This window comes from Pteropus alecto, unplaced genomic scaffold, assembly GCF_000325575.1.
Source record: "Pteropus alecto unplaced genomic scaffold, ASM32557v1 scaffold67, whole genome shotgun sequence".
NCBI classification, from domain to species: domain Eukaryota; kingdom Metazoa; phylum Chordata; class Mammalia; order Chiroptera; family Pteropodidae; genus Pteropus; species Pteropus alecto.
The window spans coordinates 3,429,815-3,453,469 of NW_006441061.1; the positions used below are offsets into that span (position 1 = coordinate 3,429,815).

General features: G+C 44.5%; 1 protein-coding gene across 4 annotated transcripts in view; it reads left to right on the forward strand.

The window, feature by feature from the left end:
* The window catches only part of GARNL3 (GTPase activating Rap/RanGAP domain like 3), a 110,836-nt gene that overhangs the window by 17,500 nt on the left and 69,681 nt on the right, over positions 1 to 23,655 (forward strand). For 2 of the 4 annotated variants that reach the window (XR_001517446.1, XM_006917978.1), the window contains exons 1-2: positions 2,600 to 3,106; positions 21,758 to 21,832. Coding sequence is in view for 3 of the 4 variants with exons in the window: in XM_006917978.1 (XP_006918040.1) it covers positions 2,963 to 3,106; positions 21,758 to 21,832 (219 nt within the window). In the remaining variant the exon portion in view is untranslated. Of the gene's footprint in view, positions 1 to 1,743; positions 2,082 to 2,599; positions 3,107 to 21,757; positions 21,833 to 23,655 lie in introns of those variants that run through there. The other 2 variants (XM_006917979.1, XM_006917977.2) reach the window with 2 other exon arrangements.

Consider the following 23,655-nt stretch of genomic DNA (forward strand, 5'->3'; position numbering starts at 1 on the left):
GTCACATTCTCGGAGGCGTGACCCCCAAGTTGGTCATTCAGAGACTCAGGCTTTTTCCATCTTGAAGCTCTGCCTTTCTGCTGGCCTCTCTACCTGCTGGCCCCAAGGAGGAGAGCAAGTGTCCCCCAGGAGATGGGCCTGGAAGTGGTGCACCTCGCTCCTGCCCAGAACTCAGTTATATGGTCACTTCCTGCATACTGCAGGAAGGGCCTAGAAATGTAGTCTGGCCACAAGCCCAAGAGGGCAAGAGAAAGGGCGGGGGCGTGCACAAAGCAGGGCATCTTTGGGTGTCCTCCAGCAGGGAAAAAACGGCAACAGGCAGCCTGCCTTGGTGCTCACAGGCGGCAGCTAGTAAGATCCAAAAGATGGACAAATATCCTCATTAACGCAACAAGCATTTACTGCATGTCCACCCTGCGCCAGGCAGTGGGCCAGACACAGGGGACCTGGAGGAGAACAAAGCCCCTCTTGGAGCTCTGGTGAGCCCCTCTCATAACCACCCTTGTGCTGGATGCCAAGGGGCCAAGAGAGTCTGGGGAGGGAGGCTGCTGTGGGGAGTTTTTAAACATGGCTGGTCTGAGTGCCTCCTGCAGGCCTAGACACACACCCGCCTGGGTCAGGCTGGCTGCCACCCCTCAGCCTGCGTCCCTGCAGCGTATCAGATGAAAGGCATCTGGAGAGGGAAAGGGCATCTCATGGTAGATGTTCTGTTTATATCTCTCTTGGTCGTTTTCATAGGACACTGTCTTCCGTCTCTGAGGCTCCTGAGGAGGTGGTTGCTTCAAGACATAGGGTTGTCATCTTTTCTGTGTATTCGTTTCTGGCTGTTGGCAGAGTTAGGGAGCTGGCAGCCTGTCTGAGAACCCCCTGGGCGGTGCCGAGGGCAGCGCAGGGAGGGGCTCGGAGCCCAGCCTCCGGCTCTTCGCAAGCTGCTGGCCGTGGGCGTTGGAAGCTGCTGCAGGTGTTGACCGCGCAGCCAGCCCGGCCGAAAGCGGAGGTGGCTGGGATCCGGCGCACGGAGCTCTCGGCCAGCAGCCGTAGCCCGTCCGCGCGGTGCCCGTGCTCTGTCCAAGTGCGTGGACGCACCTCCCACTGGAGCCCGCTGCCCCTTGGTAACTCAGGGCCCCAGGGGAAGGGGCTTGTGGGGCGATGGCAGCATTCTCCAGGGGGGGGTTTCAAAATGAGCTAAGAAGATGGGCAGAGAGGACTTATTTAACACAGACCCAGAACAGGCTGTGAAGGAAAGTTTTTAAATCTCTTTCAGAGATTTTTATTTTTTTTATTTTTGGTAGAAAAATCATGTCACTAGAAGCAGGAAGGTAGCCAGGGTCATATCTAGGACGCCCTTCCAAGCCGCTTTTGTTAATTCGTTGCAGATTTTCAGCGAAGGAAGCGAGAATACAAAAGGTTAAATTTCTCATATGAGATTAATTCAGCCATCTCGGAAATGGTGGAAGCAGAATACCATTAGACCCTCGAATCTCATTTCTCTCATGCTGTCTTTCTTGAAGTGCGTGGACGCACCTCCCACTGGAGCCCGCTGCCCCTTGGTAACTCAGGGCTCCAGGGGAAGGGGCTTGTGGGGCGATGGCAGCATTCTCCAGGGAGCATTTTCAAAATGAGCTAAGAAGATGGGCAGAGAGGACTTATTTAACACAGACCCAGAACAGGCCGTGAAGGAAAGTTTTTAAATCTCTTTCAGAGATTTTTATTTTTTTTTATTTTTGGTAGAAAAATCATGTCACTAGAAGCAGGAAGGTAGCCAGGGTCATATCTAGGACGCCCTTCCAAGCCGCTTTCGTTAATTCGTTGCAGATTTTCAGCGAAGGAAGCGAGAATACAAAAGGTTAAATTTCTCATATGAGATTAATTCAGCCATCTCGGAAATGGTGGAAGCAGAATACCATTAGACCCTCGAATCTCATTTCTCTCATGCTGTCTTTCTTGGAGCCTGTCACACAGTGTCCTGGCACAGAGTCAGTGCTGTGGGTGCTCAGCCTCAGAGTCGGTCAGTTTCTGAAACGTGCCCAGAGGGCTGCAATTTAGAAAATGTAGCCTCCTTTTTAAGGAAGGATGAAAAGGTACTAAAATGCACCTTTCCTTGCATGTGAGATTCCCAGATATTTTGCCGGTGTTAAACATGTAATTCCTGCGTGGTTTTATTTTCTATGTTTTATTAGAGTCATTTGCATGACATATTGGAACCAAACTTATTAAAACGGCTCGTATTTGTGCATCTCTGGTGGTTTCATGAGTACTATTTGGGGTCCTAGATATACGAAGTAATAAATAAGATATGTGTCTTTCAAGTGTGCAATCAAGATGCAAATGCAGTAATGATTTTGCCCTTGTTTTAATTGCTCTTCTTCAATAACGCATGCGATTTTTCTTATCTGATTTAAGCTGCTTTTGAGGGGAGGGGGTGGGAAAGTATGAGCTACTGCTATGTAAAAAACTAAATATACTTGGAAGTTCGATGTTTAGATTTTTTCTGTTAGTCCTGGTCTTTCTTTCATACCGTCATAGTGTCATAAATTAAAGGGGGTGGGGCCCACCAGGATTTTGAAGTTTGTCTCCGATTTAAAGTTTTGTTTCTCCTATATAGCATCAGATAATGCTGGTTATTTTTATGTGTAATATTTGGGACAAAGAGGCTCTCGTAAATGAAAGATAATTGCAAGCTTTGTCCCTTGCCTCCGGATTATTGCAGGGTTTCTGTCCCCTTTGGTTATACAGATAAATTATAAAGCCCCAGTAGCCTTGGAAATTTCAATCGATTCCAAATGACTAAATATTTAATTCAATCACTGCCTAGACTTCCAGGGATGACTCGGGTGTTTTTCTTTTGACTGAGGGCTCCATGAAAGCCGGCAATGGCTGCTGAGGGCTGTGTCTGTTGCAAAGAGGCTCCCCTGCAGTGAGGAGCCAGGGCCAGCCTCGTCCACAGCAGCCCTTTCTGCAAATGGTAGTCAATTTTTGCAGAAGGTTTGTGGCCAGATCGCTATGTATAATACTGATGAAGCATTTTTGTTCCAGCTCTGTCTCGGAAGACCTAGGCTGTAGACGTGGGGATTTCAGTAGGAAGCATTATGGATCTGTGGAGCTGGTAAGTTTACACCGTCTGTTCAGTGGAAGTACATTGATTTAGACCTAGAGAGTCTAGCCAAGCTCATCGGATCTTTTGTTGTATATTTACTGTTAGACAGACCATGTGAATGCGTATAAGGATTGGATACAAGTAAACGACTATTAAAAGACTATAATAATCTGGTCATCTTTGTTTATGTTATGCACTTTCCATCTGTGTCTTTCAGTTTGTTAAAAATGTGTCGTGCTTGGTATTTTTCTCTGTTAATGATGTATATCATTAAAACAAATGATTTATGAATCAGGAAATGTAGCATTTGTTTTTATATTATCTTGTTCCTAAAAGTTTATAAATCTAGTTTTTGAGGTTTAAATATTATTGAAATACATATTCTGATTTTTTTTTGTACCTTTGCTCTCTGGGTATGTGATAGGAGTTAGGATATTTATGAGATCTTTTTTCCTGCTAAAAGTATATTTGATGGACTAGATAAATAGACTGTAATAGATAATAGATATCTGGAATGAAGATATCCACATTTTTCTTAATGAGGGACATTGGGTTTGTGTTATGATTTTTAAAAATAGTATGCTTTCATTTTAAAAGAGGCATAATGAAGGCATAAAATAGCCTCGATTTTTTTTTTTAAAGACAGAATTGTGACTTTTTTCCAGCTGCTTGGAAATTTGAACAGATTTTCAAGAAAATATGCTCACAAAATTCTCTTGATTAATAACATTAAAAACATTCAGTTTGTTATTTCTATCTGTTTACCCAAAAATGAGTCGATTGAATCCATTTATACAGTGCCCAGTTATCCCCCATTAATACAAGCTGCATTCAAACAAGGTTTAACTAGTAGAAAAATTTATACCAGAGTTGTGTACCGGTAGCATCCCGCTCAAGGAGAATACATCACAGGTTTGACTGTATACCTGGCCCAGAGCCAAATATTCTTGGAAATATAAAATAGGTAAAAGATTTGGTCCTTGTTCTTTAGGAGCTTACTGTCCTCCATCTGGGCAGATAAGATATATAAAATATCTAAAGAATGAATTTAGTCCCATAAGAGACACATTGATTGACTCGGTCAAGGTCTGTTCTGTGTCAGTCAGTGTGTCAGACACCTGCCAACTCAGACCACTACCTCACTTGTGCATAACTGTAATTCAGGGTGGGAATCGGTAAATATTGTGAGAGGTATACAATAGGGCCCAGTTGGGGTTGAGAGAAGGGAGGGGGCTACCCATTCTAGCCTGGGATCTTGGGGGAAGTGGCCTGGAAGGTTTAAAGGAGGCTGTGGGTTGGTGGCAAAGAAAATAAAAACAGTAGATATTTGCAAACAGCATGATTTTTGGCAGTCGTGTGTTAGAAGGGCCGTGAGCAAACGGTCCTGCCTAGCAGAAACTGTACAGCAGCAAAGCTGTACAGGTCCCAAAGCAGGTAGATTTGGAATCAAGAAGGCCTGGGCTCACGGAGGTCATCACTCATCTCTGTGAACTTTTCTGAACCTTGGTGGCTCTTAAGATCTTGTACTCCGAAATCGTCTTTCATTCCTTTACTAGCGATATTGTCTTGGACTTCTTTCGGTCTCAGTTTTCCCATCTATGGAATGGGGATATTAATATTATCTACCTTGTAGAGCTGCTAGAGGATTAAACGAGATGATGTGCAGGAGTACAGTCCATGTGCGCTAGCTGTTGTAGTACAGATGAAATTTGGGAGCAAAAACAGAACCTTGAACTCTCAGGGGAAGACTTTGAACCTGATCCAGTGAGTAGTATGAAGCTCTCGTAATTCGTGAGAGCAGTGTGTGCGGGTGACAGCACAGGATGAAAGATGGGCTCTTTATAGACTTGTGGAAATCACAGACTATCAGATTGGGAATGAACCTGAGAGCCGTGGTTTCCGACTTGAGCAAGCATCGGAATCACCTAGAGCGTTTATTAGAACGTATTTCTGGACCCCATCCCCAGAGTTTCAAATTCAGTAGGTCTGGGGTTAACCCAGAATTTGCATCCCTAGCAAAGTTCCCAGACGATGTTGACGCTGCTGTTCCCAGGACCACGGTTGATGAAACCCCGGCTTTGGAGAAGCCCAGCCTACTCATCAGTTATCCCCAGCCCAATGGGGCCAAAAATCCTTCAATCCATTTGTTTGAGTTTTTACTCTGGAACCATGTGCGTGTGCACGCACATATGTGTGTATTTATAACTGACTTTTAAAAATATTATATAAAATAAATTTTAAATACATTTTTTAAATCCCATATATAATTTCACCACCTTATTGCAAGTGTTCTCATCTCCTTTTGGTACCTTCCAATCTTTATGTCATTTGTCATAATGTACAAATGTCATTTCTACATGGTTGTGCTCAAAGGATATATTTAATTTTCCATTCGTCCTTTTTTTAAACTATATTTTATAAGTATCTTCTTGTTATATAGTCTTCAGTGTTACCGTTTTAATCGGCGCTCCCTTGACAGCCCAATATGGTGATAAACAGTGATCCGCATGACAGTTTTTCTCCTGTGGTAAAACTAGGTTGTTTCTAGTTTTCCCATGTTAGAAATGGCCTGTATGGTTGAAAAAAAAATAATAAGTTCTATTTTTGCTATCTAAGGATCTCTCGAAATTCTGACTCCAGTGTTTGAAGGAAGGGGACTTATATGAACAACGGAGTATTATTAAATTAAAAACTGTTTCATGCATTCTGTGTTTATGAGAAAGTGAGAGTAACGTTTCTTACACCTGTTTTAATGAATATTGTTGGGAAGCCAGTAAATCTCGGGCATGCTGGAACTCAAACTTTGTCGAAGGGTACCCAGGGTTCTGTAAAATTGAAATGTTAGCATATCCTTCTCCTGACCTTGAGCAAATCAGGTAGAAGTCCTCATGAAGAAGGAAGCTTGGCCGTACAAATCAGTGATGAGGGTTGATTTAGAGGCTTAAACTGTTCCGTAGGTTTAAACTGGGTGTGAATTTGGTGAGTGAGAACATGGATGCTCAGATCCTGGGAGGGCTTCTCAGCCCTTGTTCCGTAACTTCATCGAAGGCTTGCCACCACAGGGCAGGCACTGTGCCAGACACCAAGGAAGAAGGAACAGGGTTTTTTCTGCTCTCGTGGAGGTATAGGCTGGCTTTAGAAACCCACTGCCTCAAACTTTTAGTCTCCGGGCTGCCGCCTAACTGGGTCCCAGCTGTGTTCCCTGGGATTGGTTCTTAATAAGGAACAGAGATCCCCTCCTCGGTCCGGCTCAGGGATAAAGTCATTCACTGAAAGGATGTGGGTGGATCTCACTGAGATGAGCCGCAGGAGGCACAGCTGGGCCGCATGTGGCCGGGCAGCCATCGAGCAGCAACTTCCTGTGCCTCTGGCCGCTGTGATCTCTGGCTTGTCTTCCCTGTCACAGTCTCCTCTCTGTTAGACCAGCTTCCCCCGGCTGTGTAGTCGCCTCTCTCCCGTCCATCTCTCCCAGCAGTGGTGCTGCTTTCATGCTTTTTTAAATTGTAAAATTTATCGTTTTTAAGGGCACCATTCAGGGGTACGAAGTACGTTCACGAGGTGATGCTACCATCACCTCTGCCACTTTCAGCACAGTTGTCATCATCTCAAACAGAAACCGTGCCCGGTAAACAGCCCCTGGTGACCCCTGTTTTCTGTCTCTAGGAATTTGTCCATTGTAGGTACCTCAGGTAAGTGGAATTATACAATATTAATCCTTTCCGTGCCTGGTTTATTTCATTTAGCATGTTTTCCAGGTTCATCCATGTTCTAGCACGTATCAGAATTCCATTCCTTTTTATGGCCGAATAGTATTCCATTGTGTATATATATAAACATTTTGTTTATCTGTTCATCTGTTGATGGACACTTGGGTTGTGTCCGCTCTTTAGCTACTGTGAATAATGTTGCTGCGCACATGGGCGTACAAGTATGTGCTCGAGTCCCTCCGTTCAGTTCTTTTGGGTATATCAGCGAGGAGTGGAATAGCCGGGTCATTTGGTAATTCTATTTTTAACTTTTGGAGGAACTCCCAGACTTGTTTCCACAATGGCTATACCAGTTTACATTTCCACCAGCTATACAAAAGGGTTCCAGTTTCTCTATGTTCTCACAAACACTTGTCATTTTCTTTTTTTTCTTATAGCCATACTAACGGGGGTGAAATGGTACCTCACTATTGTTTAGATTTGCCTTTCGCTAGTGATTAATGATGTCGAACATCTTTTCATGTGCCTATTGGCCATTTGTATATTTTCTTTGGAGAAACGGTATTCAAGTCCTTTGCCTGTTTTTAATCTGGCTGTTTGTTTTGTTGTTGTTGAGTTGTAGGAGTTCTTAATATATTCTGGATATTGATTCCTTCTCAGATATACAATTTGCAAATATTTTCTCCTCCTGTGTGGGTTGTCTTTTTACTCTGTTGACAGTGTCCTTTGCTACACAAAATTTTTTACTTTTCGTGAAGTTCAAGTCATCTATTTTTTTCTTCTGTTGCCTGTGTCATAGGCAAGAAATCATTGCTAAACCCAGTGTCATGAAGCTTTCTTCCTATGTCTTCTTACATAGTTTTATAGTGGTAGCTTTGACATTTATGTCTTTGATGCATTTTGGATTAATTTTTGTTTATGGTGGTAGGTAAGGATCCATCTTCCTTCTTTTGCGTGTGGTTATCCAGTTTTCCCAGCACCATTTGTTGAAAAGACCATCCTTTCCCCATTGGATGGCCTTGACACCCTTGTCGAACATCAATGGACACATGCGCAAGGGTCAGTTTCTGGGCTTTCTGTCTATCTCATCGGTCCACATGTCTGTCCTTATGCCAGAGGGATGTTTTAAAATGTTGATCACACAGTGTCTTTTCTTTCTTAAACCCTTCGTTGGCTGCCCATGGCACTTTAAGGCCAGACCGTTTACCAAGTCCTGCAGGGACCCGTGTGACCCCCGTTCCGCCTCCCTCTCCCCCTTCCTCATGGCCCTCACGCACCGCGCTTCAGACGTCTGGCCTGATTGTGGCCTCTAGAACACATTAGGTTCTTCCCTGTCCCAGGAAGATACTGTTTCTTCTCCCTGGAACACGCTTCCCCAGAACTTCTCACAGCTGGTCTCAGTGTAAATGACGCCCCCTCAGAGAGGCCTCCCCTGACTACCCTATCTGCAGGAGTCTCCTGCTCTGCGTTGTTTATTCTCAAACTCGCATTCTGTTTATTTTCTTAATAGTATTTGTCACAATCTGTATTTATTTCATTTCTTTGTTTGCTGACTACTCTCTCATCCACTAGAGGCGAGGGCGAGAACCATGTCTATTTTGAGGCCCTGTCACGTACTCAGTTCTCATGAAATGTTTTTATTACTAAAGTGACTTCCAGCCCCCAGATCTCTCTAGTCCTAACAGCTCTGTTGCCCATCATAGTCTGTTCGTTCTTGGATCCTGATCTCAAAATCCAAATAGAACTTTATGGATTGGCTCCTCTGGGTCAGGCATCTATCCTTGATTCATACAGTTTCGTTCAGGGTTGTGGGCTCATGTAGTATAAACATGGCCTCCTATCTCCTCTCGAAGTTTGTGGACAGGGCAGGTTATCAAGGGGATGTGAGCAAAAGTCGGTTTCAAAGAACATGAGCTGGACAGGAAACCCCCAAAGGTGTCCTGACATTCCCGCATACAGCAGATGATTTAAAAGCTCAAACTAAAAACACCTGGTGAAAATGTCTTCCTCTGCTAGTGGACTGTTATGTCCTTGGCACTTCTTAAATCTCATAAACCAAGATATAGATTATAAACTCCCTAAAAATAGGAAGCGTGGCTTTTTATTAACCACTGTATTCCTAGTGCCAAGCACAATGCTTAGCATTAGTTACTTAGTAAATGTTGATTGAATGAATGAATAGTTCAGTTTGGTCGAAATTAAGAGAGTCGCCTAACTCATCAAAAATAAAGGAAAGGAAAAACAAGCCTGTTTGATCCCCCACCCCAAATACCGTTAGACTCATTGGCTTGTGGTACCTTCCATCTAAAACGCATGCCATTTTTCTTCTTGATGAATTGAAAGTCTGGCCTCTCGTGGCAGCATTCCAAGCGAGGCACAGCTATTACATCATCGAGCACTCTTCATCACTTGATACCGAAATCTGTCAGGAAAAGCTTAAGATTTTTTGTAACCTTTATTGATCTTTTCTTGGCCTTTGACTCAGTGGATGAGAAACTAATCTGTTATGAATGATAAATAGTATGGACACAATATAGACCTCTTCCTTGCCTGCATCTTGATACTTCTGGGGAAGTCACAACCTGCAGGTAATTTCAAGTCACAATGAACCAGGGTAATATATTGTCCTTTTTTTTTTTTTAACTTGTACCTTAATGCCTCCAGCCTGCACTTGGATGAGCTGCATGCTCCCCTGCTGCTTCAGAAAGATACATACAAATGCTTTTCTCTGAGAAGAGCATGGTTTTGTTGTTACAAACTCAGGGCGGCCTCAAAAGATATCTGTACCATTTAATTATTGTCAAAAGATGGGTTTACGGTGAATTTGCGTGGCATCTGCAGATTTTAACATTTGAGGTTCTGACTGTTTGAGGACTCTCGAAGTCTCATACGTAGTCATTGGTATTTTTGCTCAGGCACGAATCCGAATTAGGCCTGGGCGACTGTTGCTCAGAAAGACAACTCTTGGCTAATGAGTGATTTCGCTGCCTGTGCAGCATCCCTAACACGGTGCAGTTTTGTTCTCTATTTAGAGTCAAGTAGGCTTTTTTTGGTTTTCCTAGGCATTTTATGGGAGAAATTATATTCTATGTAGTGTTACCAAAGTGAGAGATTAGTGAAGGTACCAGCATATTTCCCTCAGGAACATCGAAACATCTAGACTTCAGCATTCTACAGCCAAAGTCGTAATTTCAACAGATGTTCTTAATATTTAATTGGCTGGGATCTAACTAAGTCTTTTAGGGCAGGTTGAGTCATGTATGTACCACATTTAGCATTCCCCAGTAAGTTAACCTGGTTTAAAACTGTGGGTGCTTTTTGGATATTTTTGATGCCTTCGTGGATGATGGGTAATGCTGACTTTGAACCTCTTCCGGGCCAAAATTACTGCAACCATTTTCAGTGAGTTAGAACTTTGAGACCTTAATCATATAATTATTTATATGTTAGAATGGAACCAGAAATCTTTTATTATGACTGTTATTCCGTTATCGCTGTTATTGGTTTCAACCTTTATTGAATGCCTACCCTTACCAGTCACTGAGATAAATCCTTTAGATGCATTTACCTGTTTAACCCCTAACAAACAGCTGTAGACAGTCGATATTATTTGATTATGCCGCACGCTGTGGGTCCTCAGAAGAATTTGGGGAGACTGAATGGATTTTCATTTCACCGATGATCTCAGAGAGTTCCCACAGCTAGTGAGTGTAGAGGTGACATTTCAACCCAGGTCCGTGTGACTCCAAGAGCCCATGGGCCTACTGATATCTTAGTCTACGAGTCCTCGCTGCTTGCAGGCTGTTTTCTAAAGAAACTAGGTTGATTGTTACAGCAAACGCTTCTGCCCTTAATCAACAGCAGAGAGTAGCTCCGCTTTAGGTTCTTGTTCAAACGTATAATTTCAAACTCTCTTCTGTTCAAATCTTAGCAAAAGCTTGGTTTAAAGAATAACATTTATAAAGAATCATACAAAGAAATGTCCATGATTTAAATCAATTCCTGGGTGAATCTTTGGCCCCTCTCCGATTTGCTCCCGTGGACCCGTGCCTCAGCATTCTGCCATTAACTTACGCTGATGCACAGAGCAGGAAAGAGCCATGTGGATCTGGGTGGTATATCTCATGTAGGATGCTCTTGAGGAGTTTTCTTCTCATTCTGCTACATAATGTCTCTTTTAAGAGGACCTCTGAGAAAAGATTTTCTCAAGACCAAAAAGTAGCACGCTTCTCCCGAGAAGCTGCTTTGTCGTTAACCTTATAGGCAATGGGAATCCCGTAAATGACTGGGGTTTTTCCTCTTTGCATTGGCCTTAAGGAAGCTCAGAACCCAATTTATGGCTTGCCTTAAAGCAGCGGTCCCCAACCTTTTTGGCACCAGGGACCGGTGCTCCTATGAGAATCTAACGCCTGAGGATCCGAGGTGGAGCTGAGGCGTTAGGGTGATGCTCGCGCTGCGGAGCGGCTGCAGATACAGATGAAGCTTCGTTCACCCACCTGCCCACCCACTGCTCACCTCCTGCTGTGCGGCCTGGTTCCTGACAGGCCACGGACTGGTACGGGTCTGCGGCCCCGGGGTTGGGGACCCCTGCTCTATGATTGCCTTTACTTTCTCATTATTTTTCATTTTGTTTGGTTTCCTTTCATTCTGGGAAGCATCTGAAATGAAGACCATATTATTGTTTCTGTTTTCTACGGTGAACATTTTGCTTTCTTTCTCCAGTGAGGATTTCAGTGGTACATTTGCATATTTTGGTCCTCTCTTTTTTATCTACCCAACTTCCATAAGGTTTATACAGTCATTGCTCAGGTCACGTCTCCTGTCTTAATTAAAGACAACAACTGCTTTTCTAAAATTTTATTTTCGTTTCCTAGTAAGATATGGGATGTTTCCTCTTAGTTTTCAGGATCGTGTGTAGCATTTTTTCATAGATCTCATGTTGGTGGTGTTATTTTTTTTTTTTTTCGTCTTTTTACAAAATCTTCAAACAACGAGAGCTATTCAGACCTTGTCTTTTTCAACAGACAGTACATATAACTGGCCTCGGCTCTCATTGTCCTTTCGGGAACTGCAGCTTCTCCGAGCTAAACAGCTGGATTGCGCAGAGCTCCGTGATCAGTTCCCAGTGTCTCGCTGGCGCTTATCTTGTAAAGCTCTGCTGGAGTGAGATAGGACGATCTCTGTGCTTGGCCTTTGGCTGCTCTGAACCAGTGGCTCCAGAATTTATATATATATGGCAGGGACTTAGGGAACCACAGGTAGCAGTCTGGTTGGAAGAGTTAATTTGCTTAGCTCTTTACATAAGCTTGAGAAAGTGGTATCTGTGAACATGAAAAAAAAATGGATGGAAGTTAGAAAGAGGTAAAATCTCTTTTTAGCCCCAGCTACCCTTTGGTGGCCAAGTCCTCTGCCACTAGGACTCTTGTCCCTCTCCCCACCTGTGGCACTTGGCTTATGAAGACCACATTTTCTAAGATGAACTTTCTCTTCCTCCCTCTTGCTTCTTGCCCAGTATTTTCCTGGCGTGCAAAAGAGGTGCTAGTATGGCTGAGTGCAATGCTCATGCTCTTCACAGAGACCCCGTGTCTCTTAGCCGGGATGAGATAGTGGAGCGAAGAATAAAGTGGCCTTCGACTCTCTGTACTGCCTGCAGTTTTGCTCTGGTTCGGGCAATAAAGCCGGCGACCAAATATGGTTTTCAGTTCTTCTCCATTGGCCACGCAGGAAGGAGAAAATGTCGCGATATTTCGGCCGTAGGATGGGCAGTCTTTCTTCAGACTCATGACTTGTCATCTTTCGTGCTGAACCTTCACAGAGATTTTACTGGGACGTTGACTGTCAGGGACTGCTGGTCAGATATTATTTTAATGAGGAAACCGAGACATCTGTTTTGAGACGGAGGGTTAGATGACAGTACTCATCCCGACCTTGCCTCACGTTTCTCAGTGAAATAGGTGGAAAGGTCACCTCGTAACAGAAAGGGTGTTTCTGGAGTGGTGACTGCTGAGTCACAAACGAGGTGGGAGGTGTACGGGGAAGTAAAAAAAGATGAAAGAATCGAGGAGTAGTAGCGAAAATGTAGACATAGCAGACGTCAGTCGCGTGAGCTTGTAGTAGGCCTGTCACGTGGAAGCTTTCGTTTCTCTGGGCACAGAAGAGGAAGAGCGAGAGTTTACTTGGTGGGGGCGGCTGGGAGCTGGGGCTCTCCTCGGTGCGCGTGAGAAGCCAGCCGTACGCAAGATCCGTGTGTGGGTAAGTGCAGTGTTGGTGTGATTAATCATGGATCCCCAGCCCGAACGTGTGCCCAGAAGAGCCAGAGAGAGTTATAAGCTAGGTACGGTGATGACAAAGCTATGCCAGTGTGGGCGAAAGCACGTTTGGGGTTTTAGTAGTGGATGGCAAAGCCAGGAAGTCAAGCGAAGTTATTAGATTTGAGAAAGCAGAAGGCCATGAGCTCAGACATCAGATAAATCATCGTGATGGATGTTGAGTTTGCTGAGGATGGTGGCCAGGGATTGATGATGATAAAAAAAAAAAAAAGTCTGAGCCCAGATACGAGGCCTTGGTGGTTTTCCTTCAGCCAATATTTATTCTCCCGGCTGGAGGATTTTCTTACCAACCTGGGTGTTCTGACACGCGCCCAGGTGCTCAGCACAGCAGCTGTCCAACCCCGCAAAGATTTTCCCTGTCCCTGGGCACAGGCAGAATAGGGTCGAGGTGAGAACATCTCTTCTGGGCCCTGTACCCCACTTCCTCGCCCCTTCCTGCGGGCAGTGGAAGTGCACAGAGGGTGACCAGGGGGCAGGACCTGGGAGCAGCACTCACCAGTCGGAGGGTGGCTCATTCTACCCATATTTAGGCTCGACAGCCTCCTCCCCGCCCCCACGCACACACTTTTTTAATAGAAACATCTAAACTTTCTTTCATGCCTCTGAGCAGTGCTTTTTAATTCAGGGTCGTGTGTGTGTGTGCGTGTGTGTGTGTGTGTGTGTGATTTGCATAGACAAACTCTTCTTAACCAGTATTTGTAGTTTAAAAAAAAAAAATCCGCTTATGTTGGAAATCATGTCTCAAGTTCCCATACCTCTTCCAGAATAAATTGTACCAGAGCAATGAAGCCTGCACCTCCGCAGGCAGAGTCGGTCTCTCCAGCCTCCGACCTCTACGCGCCCCATCCTCGCCTCTGCTGTTGTGGCATTTAACCAGGTTGCGTGGTGATTTATCTGTGTATGTGTGTGTGCCTCTCTCTCCCACTGGTCTTCGTGTTCCTCCAGGCCAGGGATCATGTCGCATTTGTCTTTCAAAGTCCAGCAGTTAGGACAGGCCCTGAAAAATAGGTTCTCAACAATGCTTGCCAGATAGACAGATGTTTAAACAGAGCTTCTAAGAGTTTAAATGCAGCATTCAAATGGTATAATCATACTAATAATAAGAGTATATTATTATTATTATTATTATTATTATTATTATTATTGATGTTGTTATAACATTTATTAGGTACTTCCTATGTCCAGGCACTGTTCTAGGCTCATTACATGTTGAATCTTCTCCACAAGCCCGGAAGTGACTGCAGTCATCATCCCCATTGTAGAGACAAAGAAACTAAAATTTAGAGAGGAAAAATTGTGACTTTCCCAAGATCACTTAGCTAATAAGTGTGGAACGGAGACTTGAAACTGATCCATTGGGAAGCAAAACCCATACTCGGTAACCACTCATTTTTTTAAAAAGGAGATGGGGTGATGGATCTAAAATAATATTTTAAAAAGATACTTTACATAAACTTTTTGAGACCTTTTTTTTAGGTTAAAATACTGTTTCTGTGATTTATGTCCCTGAATGCACAATGCATGATAAACAGAGATGCAGGGAATCCTCGCCTGGCTTTAAAATGGAAGCAGACACCAGCCCAAAGAAACAGAGCAATTAAGGAGGGAGGAAAAGAGCCTTTTGTTTTTAAAAAATTATGTATTTGTATTAATTTGGTAGCTATTCTAATTGCCTATAATGTTAAGCTAATACTATTTTATTTGCAGTAGTTAACAAATAACATTTCATGCTTCCTTTTATATTTTATTTTAATTTGTTAAATCATATAAATGGATATTATCACTTGGACGTTACTTTTTTCCATAAACAAAATATCTAATATGTGGAACACTATTTAGTGTTAAATGAATCACTTACAGTTTTGGCTAAGATGGGACCAAAGCCTCTGCTCAGGATGTTCAAGTCCATGAATTTCCACCATATTTAGAGTATTTAACGAACCGAAGGAGTCTCAGCCTGAAAACTGATTTGATCTCGGTCACCCAGAGTTGCAAACAGCCTGCGACCGTGAAAAATTGTGAAAAACCGTGAAAAACCGTCCAACATAGTAGCCACACGTAGCCATTGAGCACTTGAAACGTGATTAGTGCAACTGAGGAACTGAACGTTTTTTTATTTTAATTCATTCAAAATTAAATTTAAATGATGCCAGTGGCTTCAGTATTGGACAATGCGAGAACTCTAAAGGAGCCCCAGTGCCAGGCGGATCCCAGCCACGTGATCATTTCATTTGCCTTTTCGGCCTCTCTCTCTGGGGCACAGTCTTCCTCAGCCCAGCTCACTTGATGTATGACCGAATCAGATGTAAGATAAAGTTAAGTAAAAGAAAATTAAAATCCTCTTTTGGTAGCATTGCTGATACTAAATATGTGTTAACACCCCCGAACTTCTGCACCAAAACGAATGCAAAAGAATTCCGCTGCTTCTCGGAGGCAATGATCCCTGCATTCCTGTGAGTGCGCATGCGCCGTTGCCGTCTGTCCCAGATGGGGACTCCTCGGAAAACGCCCTGAGCCAGGGATGCTTCGACAGGGTAGTGTGTTCAGATACCTCGATCGGCCCTACAAACAGTTCTTGGAATATTCAAGTATCTTTCTCTTCTTAAAATAATTTGTATTATGTATATTTTCCTAGAAAATGTCCATTTCATTGAAGTTTTTGATAATATTTGCATAGATGCATGTAGTACGCTCATGTTTTGAAAATCTTTTTCTTCTTAGAGGTTATATTTTCTTTATTTTCACTGTGAATCGTGTTCGTTCTTTGTTTTTTTTTAAAAAAAATCAGACTTGCTGGTGATCTCTTGGATATGTTTATTGATTCTACTCTTTCTAAATCTATAATTTCTGCTCTCTACTTTTATTGATTCCTTTCCCTGCTTTCTTTGGTTTTTTTTTATTGCTCTTTTTTGTATCTCCTAGAGGTCAATGCATATTTCATTGTTTTTATTCTTTCGTGTTTAATAATGAAAGCATTGAAGGTTATGAATTTTGCTGTAAATATAGCAGCGGTCGCACTTATGTTTTGATATGTGCTGTCCTCGGGGTTGACATCTGAATAGTGTCCAATTTTAGTTTGCCTATTCGACCCGAGAATTTTTTCAGATGTCTGTTTTTTAATTCCCAATTTTTTTATCCTTTGACATTAATTTCTCATTCACTTGCAATATGCTACTGTACTGTTTTTATTTTATACAGCTTATTCATGCTTGCTTGCTACTCAGTATTTGATTAGTTTTTAAAAGTTTAATAGATGTTCTTAAAAGATGTATATTCTCCGTTTGTACCTTGTCTAAGTCATGTTTATTAATTTTGTAATTTTATTTCTCTGTAAATTCTTACTAATGTTCGCCTTGACCTATCGGGAAAAAACATAAACATAAAATTTCCCATTATAATTATAACTTTATAAACTCCTAGTTATAATAGTTTTGTTTTATAATAAGTATCTATAGTGGTTACATTTTGGGAGTGGGTGGATTTGCTTATCCACGTCCTATAACTTTTTTTAATTTGGTGTGTTTCTAAGTTCCACCATCTGATTTTATTATTCTCTTACCATTCTCTTTTTTCCCAACTTATCATGAATATTTTTCACTTTGCCTCTGTTTTTATGGTTGTTTTATTGTACTTAATATGTCTCTTGCTGCTAGTTGGATTTCGCTTACATTCCCAACCTTTGAGTCTCATTTTTCTTTCAACAGGGGAGCGTAACCCATTCACGTTTATTGAAATGTCTGTGCTGTTCTCCCCATTGACTTCTGGGGGACCCCAGGTTCCCCTTTATCCAGGGTCTCACTTTACCCCTCTCCCTCACTCCATCCTTCAAGAATACAGATCGGACGGATCAGATTAAAAACATCTTACTAGCCACTGAACTCCTTGCTAGACAGAGCTACATTTGCAAAGATCATAACTCATGTGTGAATGTCCGTTTTGGACACTTCTCCCAGAAGAATAACAAAAGGCCAGAGATGCTCCCGTGCAAGGGGCGACCCACTCCCTCCTCTAGCCTGGCTTTGGGGTGGTAGAGTCTCAGACTGCTTGCTCTCCACTTCGATTCTAAGCCTTTTGGGCCAGTGTACCAACTGATTTTCTAATTTACACTTTTGGGGGCATTTTCTTCCCAATATCTAATTTTTGGTTCAATGTGGTCACTGTGAAATGTGATCTCCATCTCAAAATTCAGGAACCATGCTTTACATCTGAGAGCTGATCACAAATTGTTCCATTTTCATAGATCCAGGATCCTCCCAAATTATTATAACCATCATCAATTGCCTAAAAATTCTGTGCGCTTTTTGCCGTAAATACGTTTCATGGAACATTTGCTCCGATACCACAGATCAGTCTCCACATTTTAATTTATGGTCTTGTCATAGGTTCAATGATTTTGCCCTTTGTTCTCCCTTATTAGTTGGCTTAGAACATCAGATTGCAGTTAAGAGCAAGTTTATGTCACTGTCGCATCCAGCCAGGCATTCTAAGTCAGCGGGCGGCTCTGCCCCACACATTCAGGCTCGAGATGAATCGATTGTCTTCACTGTGGACTTCGGGGTCTGTCTGGTCGTTGAGATTCTAGCCAGCGGAGAGGGAGGGGACATGCAGGAGGGCGCCTTTCCTCTCTGAAAGGTCTAGATCCCCACACGCCACCTGGGACTTGACCCACCTTCAAGTGGAGAGAATTACATCAAATGGCCACCGGGAGAGAAATGTGGTCTAAGCCACATGTCCAGCTACAACTCTGATACTGTAGAAGGATGGATTTGGGTGGCAGCCAGAACTCTGTGCGACGCGGGAAGAGCTGGGAGAGAGGGCCTCTAGGTGACACAGCACTGGCCGTTGAGATGGGTTCTAGGACGCTGTGCCCTTCCTGAGTCAAATCACCTTCTAACGAAAGGAAGTTACAGACTTCTATAGTTTTAATTGGTCAGATCAGAGGTTTTCGAGGATAATAGAAAGAAAACTACTAACAGAAACAGCTCCTCTGCTGTGTTAAAAGGGGTTTTCTTTTTTCCTGCGGTGCCATTTTTTCCATCCCCTCGTTTGCTGGAGCACGGGCTGCTTTCACATCAGCCGGCGTACCAGTCCTTACCAGGCACCGGCCACCAGGGCACCCTCTGCGTTATGAAGCCAGCTGCCCAAGCCAGCCGCAGAGGCGGGGGGCAGGGCGGGGAGCTCTGGAGCTGCCTTCCGCGTGCCAGCCAGGGTCACTTTCCCAGTGTGACTGTCCATCACCTCTTCACCTACTGCCCCAGCACCCACCCTCACCTCAGGCAGGCTCTGCCAGCATGAGCTCAGGGGTGTTAGGGTGCCCAGCCCTGTTTGATTAAGTTAACATTCTGGCTGACTTTCCCTTGCACGTGGTGATTCAGGGTATTTGGCGTGTTTTTCATTTTGGTCTTTCCTTCCTGACAGACCGGGGAGAATTCCTTTAAAATTTCTCGCGTGAGTAATGAACCTTGTCTGGTTTCCAGGACTGGCATAGATCTTACCCCAGTTTTTTTATATTTGGTCATTTCATTGGGAAATTGGCACTCTCCTAGTCACACATTTCTTGTTTGGTAAATATTTCATGAACATGTACGCTGTGTCAGGCAGCGTGCTTAGCTTTGGGGTACAGTGGTGAAAAGAAGAACCATGGTCCCCGTCTCTGGGCCGGGCAGAGGGAGTGCACGAGGAGAGACAGGCATGAATGGAGTGCCCACACAAAGGATGTAAATCGCAGCTCTGAGGAGTGCCCCAGAACTTACAGTGGCCTCGCTCTCCCAGGTACGGTGGTCACAGAATGTGACTTCTAGCAACAGGGACTGCAGTGAAATTGACTGATGAGGAGGCGTTCGTTAAGGGAGGCCGGGAGTGGCGGGCTGGCCAGGCCAGGGAGAACCGTGCGGGCACGCCCCCTGGCGGGGAGGAGTCGGGTGCTGGGATGCATGGGGATTGTGGCCAATCAGGTTTGCAGTTTGCCAAAATCTCCCCGGCCGGGTGTGAGCAGTGGGTTGGAGAGAAGCAACAGTGGATGGATGTATCGGCTGGTTAGGAGGTGGTTGCAGTCAGCTGACCGGGTGAGAGAGGTGACGGTGACTTCGATGGAGATGGTGATGGAGATGGTAAAGGCGATAGAGTTAAACCTGCCAGCCTGAGATCTGGGTTTCGTGTCTCTGTGTTTTGTGATCATAAGTTCAGAGGGAGCTAAGTACCTTCTGATTATCAAGTCATTAACATGTCCTTTCTTTCTTCTTCTTGGACTTTTTAAGCAAGATAAGCAATAAGCGTCTCGTTCCAGTTTCAGCAAAGGAAAAGGGCATCGCTGCCTGGGCCTGGCAGTGCTGGGAACATAGTTGGTAGACATTTAATTTGTGATTGTGTGAATGAATGAGTGAATCGGTGCCTGACTGTCAGCTCTTCTCTCAAGCCTTTGAGTCCTGGATGAGACTAGCTATAGTGAGGGCTCTACCTACCGCCTCTAACTCAGAGGTGTGTCTGTGCGTCACCCGCTCTCTTTATATACCCGTGTCAGACATTATTAATTGATCGCATCTCTTTTCTCTCACCAAGTCCAGATGTGACCTCAGAATGCTTCTCCCGAAGCTTCGAGGCAGCCCGTACCAATAACACTTGACTGGAAACCTATTTGCTATTTTAACAGTGAGTAGAAGCTCACGAGCAAAGAAATTAACAGCGAATCCTCTATGTTTCTTCTGTGAAAATAGCAGTGACCCCAAGAGACCTAAATTCACCTTGCCCTGGTACGTTAGAATCGGCTTCTGCGAAGTTAGGAAACTGTCCACGAGAGCCCTCACTTCTGACACCAGCTGCAGAGTTCGGGGGTCCCCGAGGCCACTCTCAGGTTCCGTAATTTGCTGTGAGGAGGCTCACAGAACTTACCGAAAGCCGTTAAGCTCACTTATGGTTTATTACGGCGAAACGATGCAGATTAGAGTCAGCCCAGGGAACAGACACATGGGACAGAGTGCAGGAGAGTGCCGAACGCAGGGCTTCCAGTGGTCCCCTCCCAGCCCGGTCGTGGTCAACACCAACTCCTCCTGGTAAAAATGTGTGACAGCACGCACGGGGTACAGCCAGCCAGGGAATTCGCCTGAGCTTGGTGTCCAGAGGTAGATCTGATACCGTGTGACCCAAAGCCCCCATGTGACTCAAAATCCCCAGGTAAACAGACGGTCACATAGGGCACTCCCAGGGCTTAGAGATCACCTCCCAGGAGCCAAGGGCGAAGGCCAACCCCTCTCCGGGCGAGGGTAAATTCTTCACACACAGCCTCTATTGCTCATCTTCAGTGTTTCAACAGTGTGATGATCTGATGCCATAAATGGCTAAATAGAGACATTAAAATCTTTTGTTTGTTTTTAGAAATTATTGTGCAAAATAAAGATTAGGTACAAAAACTGAACTTTATCATGTGTAGTCCACGGAAGACGAGTAGGTACAATAGTGCTTAGGCAAGGACGGTAAGCTTCCAGGGGCTGAGTGCCTGTGTTCACATCCTAGGTCTACCAGGTACTGATTATGTCACCTTACCTAGTTATTTTACCTTTCTCTGCCTCGGTTTCCTCCTTCGCAAACGATGATAATAATAGTACCTACCTGATGTTGTCGTTATGAGAATTAGATAATACGTGCTGAGGCCAAAATAGTGCCTGGCACCTAGAAGCTCTCAATAAATATTAAATGTGATTATTTTTATATTTGTCGTGGAAAAAAAATCTATCCATCTTTTTCAGATAATTTTCTGTGGGAAAATTCGTAGAGTTTTTCCCTGAAATTTTTCCATTTTCATACCTTCCTCTCTCTCAACACAAGTGAAAATACGAAATCACAATCTTTCTTAAGAAATTGTGTGTCTTTTTCCCGGGTCTGAAGTGCCCCTCGGGGTAAGTGTGTGCTAATGAGTCTGGGATGTGGAAATCGTTGGCAGGTCTTAGCCGTAAATTGTGGGCAGATTGAAAAGGTTATAAAAAGACCTGTCATTTTCCCCAGCTGCTCCTGAGAAATCTAGAAGACTTGGGAGAAATTGAGTTAAACCTCAGTTAAGTAATTTGTAGGACCAGCGTACCATGCCCCGATCTGCCTTCCACTCATCTCTCTCTAGCATCGAGCCCCTGGAAGACCGTCTGTTCACACGCATGGCATTGCCAGGGCTAAAATACAGTCCGCCTGCTGTGGACAGGCTACTCGGCCTTTTGGAAAACTATTTAAAACTGAATGAAACGCAGACGTGTTCAGTGATGTTAATAGAGCCTTGAGTTCACGCCAGCCATTCATCGTTTTCAGGCTTTGCTGTGAGCTGCACTTGTCCACGTGCGATGTGTATTAAGATCGTTTTTCCAGGGAGCATCATTTTAAAGTTTTTCGGTATTGGGAGACGTTCAAACTTAGATTTCCCACTCTTGCGGGTTAGGGGTTCCTCAGCCTTCAGCGCCCAAGGACTGAGGGGGGCCAACTGTACGAGGACTCAGCCAATAGAGTTTCAAAAAGACCGTTAGCTTCCAGGCGGGGGCCCCCAGCTCTGGTCGGATTTGTCTTACTTATAGGATAGATACAGACAGTAGGGGCATTGCTAATGGTGACCCGGCTACCTAACTGCGTGCTCCCTTGTCCCTCAGCTTATTTCCAGTGACGCCGATGGAGCCATCCAAAGGGCTGGAAGATTCAGAGTGGAGAATGGCTCTTCAGACGAGGTAAGGAAGCCTCCCAGGCCCTGTATTGTCACCAAGCACATGGTTCTGTGACATAGCAGTGAGCAGTTGGTGACCCTCATTACCTCAGTGAGAATTGCCTCAGCGGAGCCTGGGAAGGGTAAAGAGAGTTCTTCAGAGCTTCGCTTGAAGCAGACACGAAGGGAAAATGCCATTATTCTTTGTACAGAAGGTGCGATGAATAGGGTGACGCAGACCCTTTAAACGGTCTGTAACGAAGCCAGGTAGACACGAGAGATGAGACCAAAAACAAATTTGCAACCTTGACACCCTTTGCGAATGGCCCCCAGAATCCCAGGCTGGACCCTGGCAAGTAATCTAGCCTTTCTGAGCCTTGGTTTCTTCATCTGTAAAACGGAAACTATCTTGGGATGATTGAGAGGATTCAGAGAGCTGAACTTGAAAAGCTATTAGCCCTAGGCCCGGCATATAGTAAGCATTTGATAAGTGATGGTTGTAATCATAATAATAATGGTGGTAGTTGTTACCGTAACTGGCGCTGAATAGCCAGCCTTGCCCTCTTGACCAGCCCTTAATCAAACTCTTGGTGAAGGGCTATAGATTAAACTCGAAAGGCCACAGCATTCCAGAAGTCATTAACCATCTTCACCTTTGCCTTAGCTTAGCATTCCCGCTCACCCGGATGTGTGCCCTCACCATTGTTCTGTGGGGCAAAGGGGCAATTCCCTCTTGTGCGGAGCTCTGCATAGGTGCCCGCATACTTCTTGTCCAGAATGATGTCAACTGACCCCCATAAAAGAAGGAACTCCCAGGGAATTTGCTACTGAAGCTTGAAAACAGCCCTCCCCAAAGGGCCCAGCTCTAGAGACGAGACAGTCTTAGCACCACAGACTCAGGCAGCCCAGGGTGTCCCAGGAGCCAAGTCAACAGCAGAAGCGTCAAGTCCTCATCTTCTAGTGCTCAGAAAGTTAGCAGCCGCCATAACTGAGTTTCTGCGTTGAGAACCTAAGTACCAGAGACCCTAGAGGTCGCTGTACCTCGAGAAATCCTTCCGCTACCAAAATTTTGCAGAACGTCAGCCCAGCTCAGGATGAACAAACTTCACGGGACTTTCTCGCCCCCACGTGAGCCCAACTCTAGCCCCTGCCAGCCCAGGGCCTCGAGGAAAGCCACCTCTCCCAGGAAAGACAGAAGTGGAGCTTCCATGTGGTCCGAGGATCTCCGCACACTTCGGTCATCAAACAGTCCTCACCGGGCGATGTCACCTGGTCCTGCCATCTGGGACCTGGTCAGGGACCGGAAGTCTCCTGTGGAGCCGGATGGTCAGGAGTGGCCCCACAGCTCGCCCGCGGGGTGGCAGTGCGTTTCACATCTTTAGAACTGCCTGGAGGGGTGACTGATTTCACTGTGGTCTGTTGTCTTCAAAACACAGGCCTGTCTCGGATGGCTTCTCTGGAAAGTACGACGTTGAGGCTCAGATATGGTTTTCGATTTTGTGTCTACCAAAGCCACCGAGCGTGAGGACTCAGCTGGAGCAGCCTGCCTGTGTTTCACACTGATGGTGTGCAGTTAAAAGCTTCTAGCCAGCGTTAATGCACAGCCTGACAGAAGGCCTTGGGAGGACCTGAGGCTCGGGGAAAAAAAAAAACTGGCTTGCTCTGAGTTAGCGAAAGCAGCTAGTGCATTAGAAGATTCCATGGAGATGCTTAAGTTTTTTCAAAAGCATGAAAAAACAAATTGCAAAGCAATTACGCGATTGGGTATTTTTCCTTTTGTTACTGAGTTTTAAGAATACTTTGTACGATACTAGACGCTTATCAAATATATGACTTGCAGAAATATCC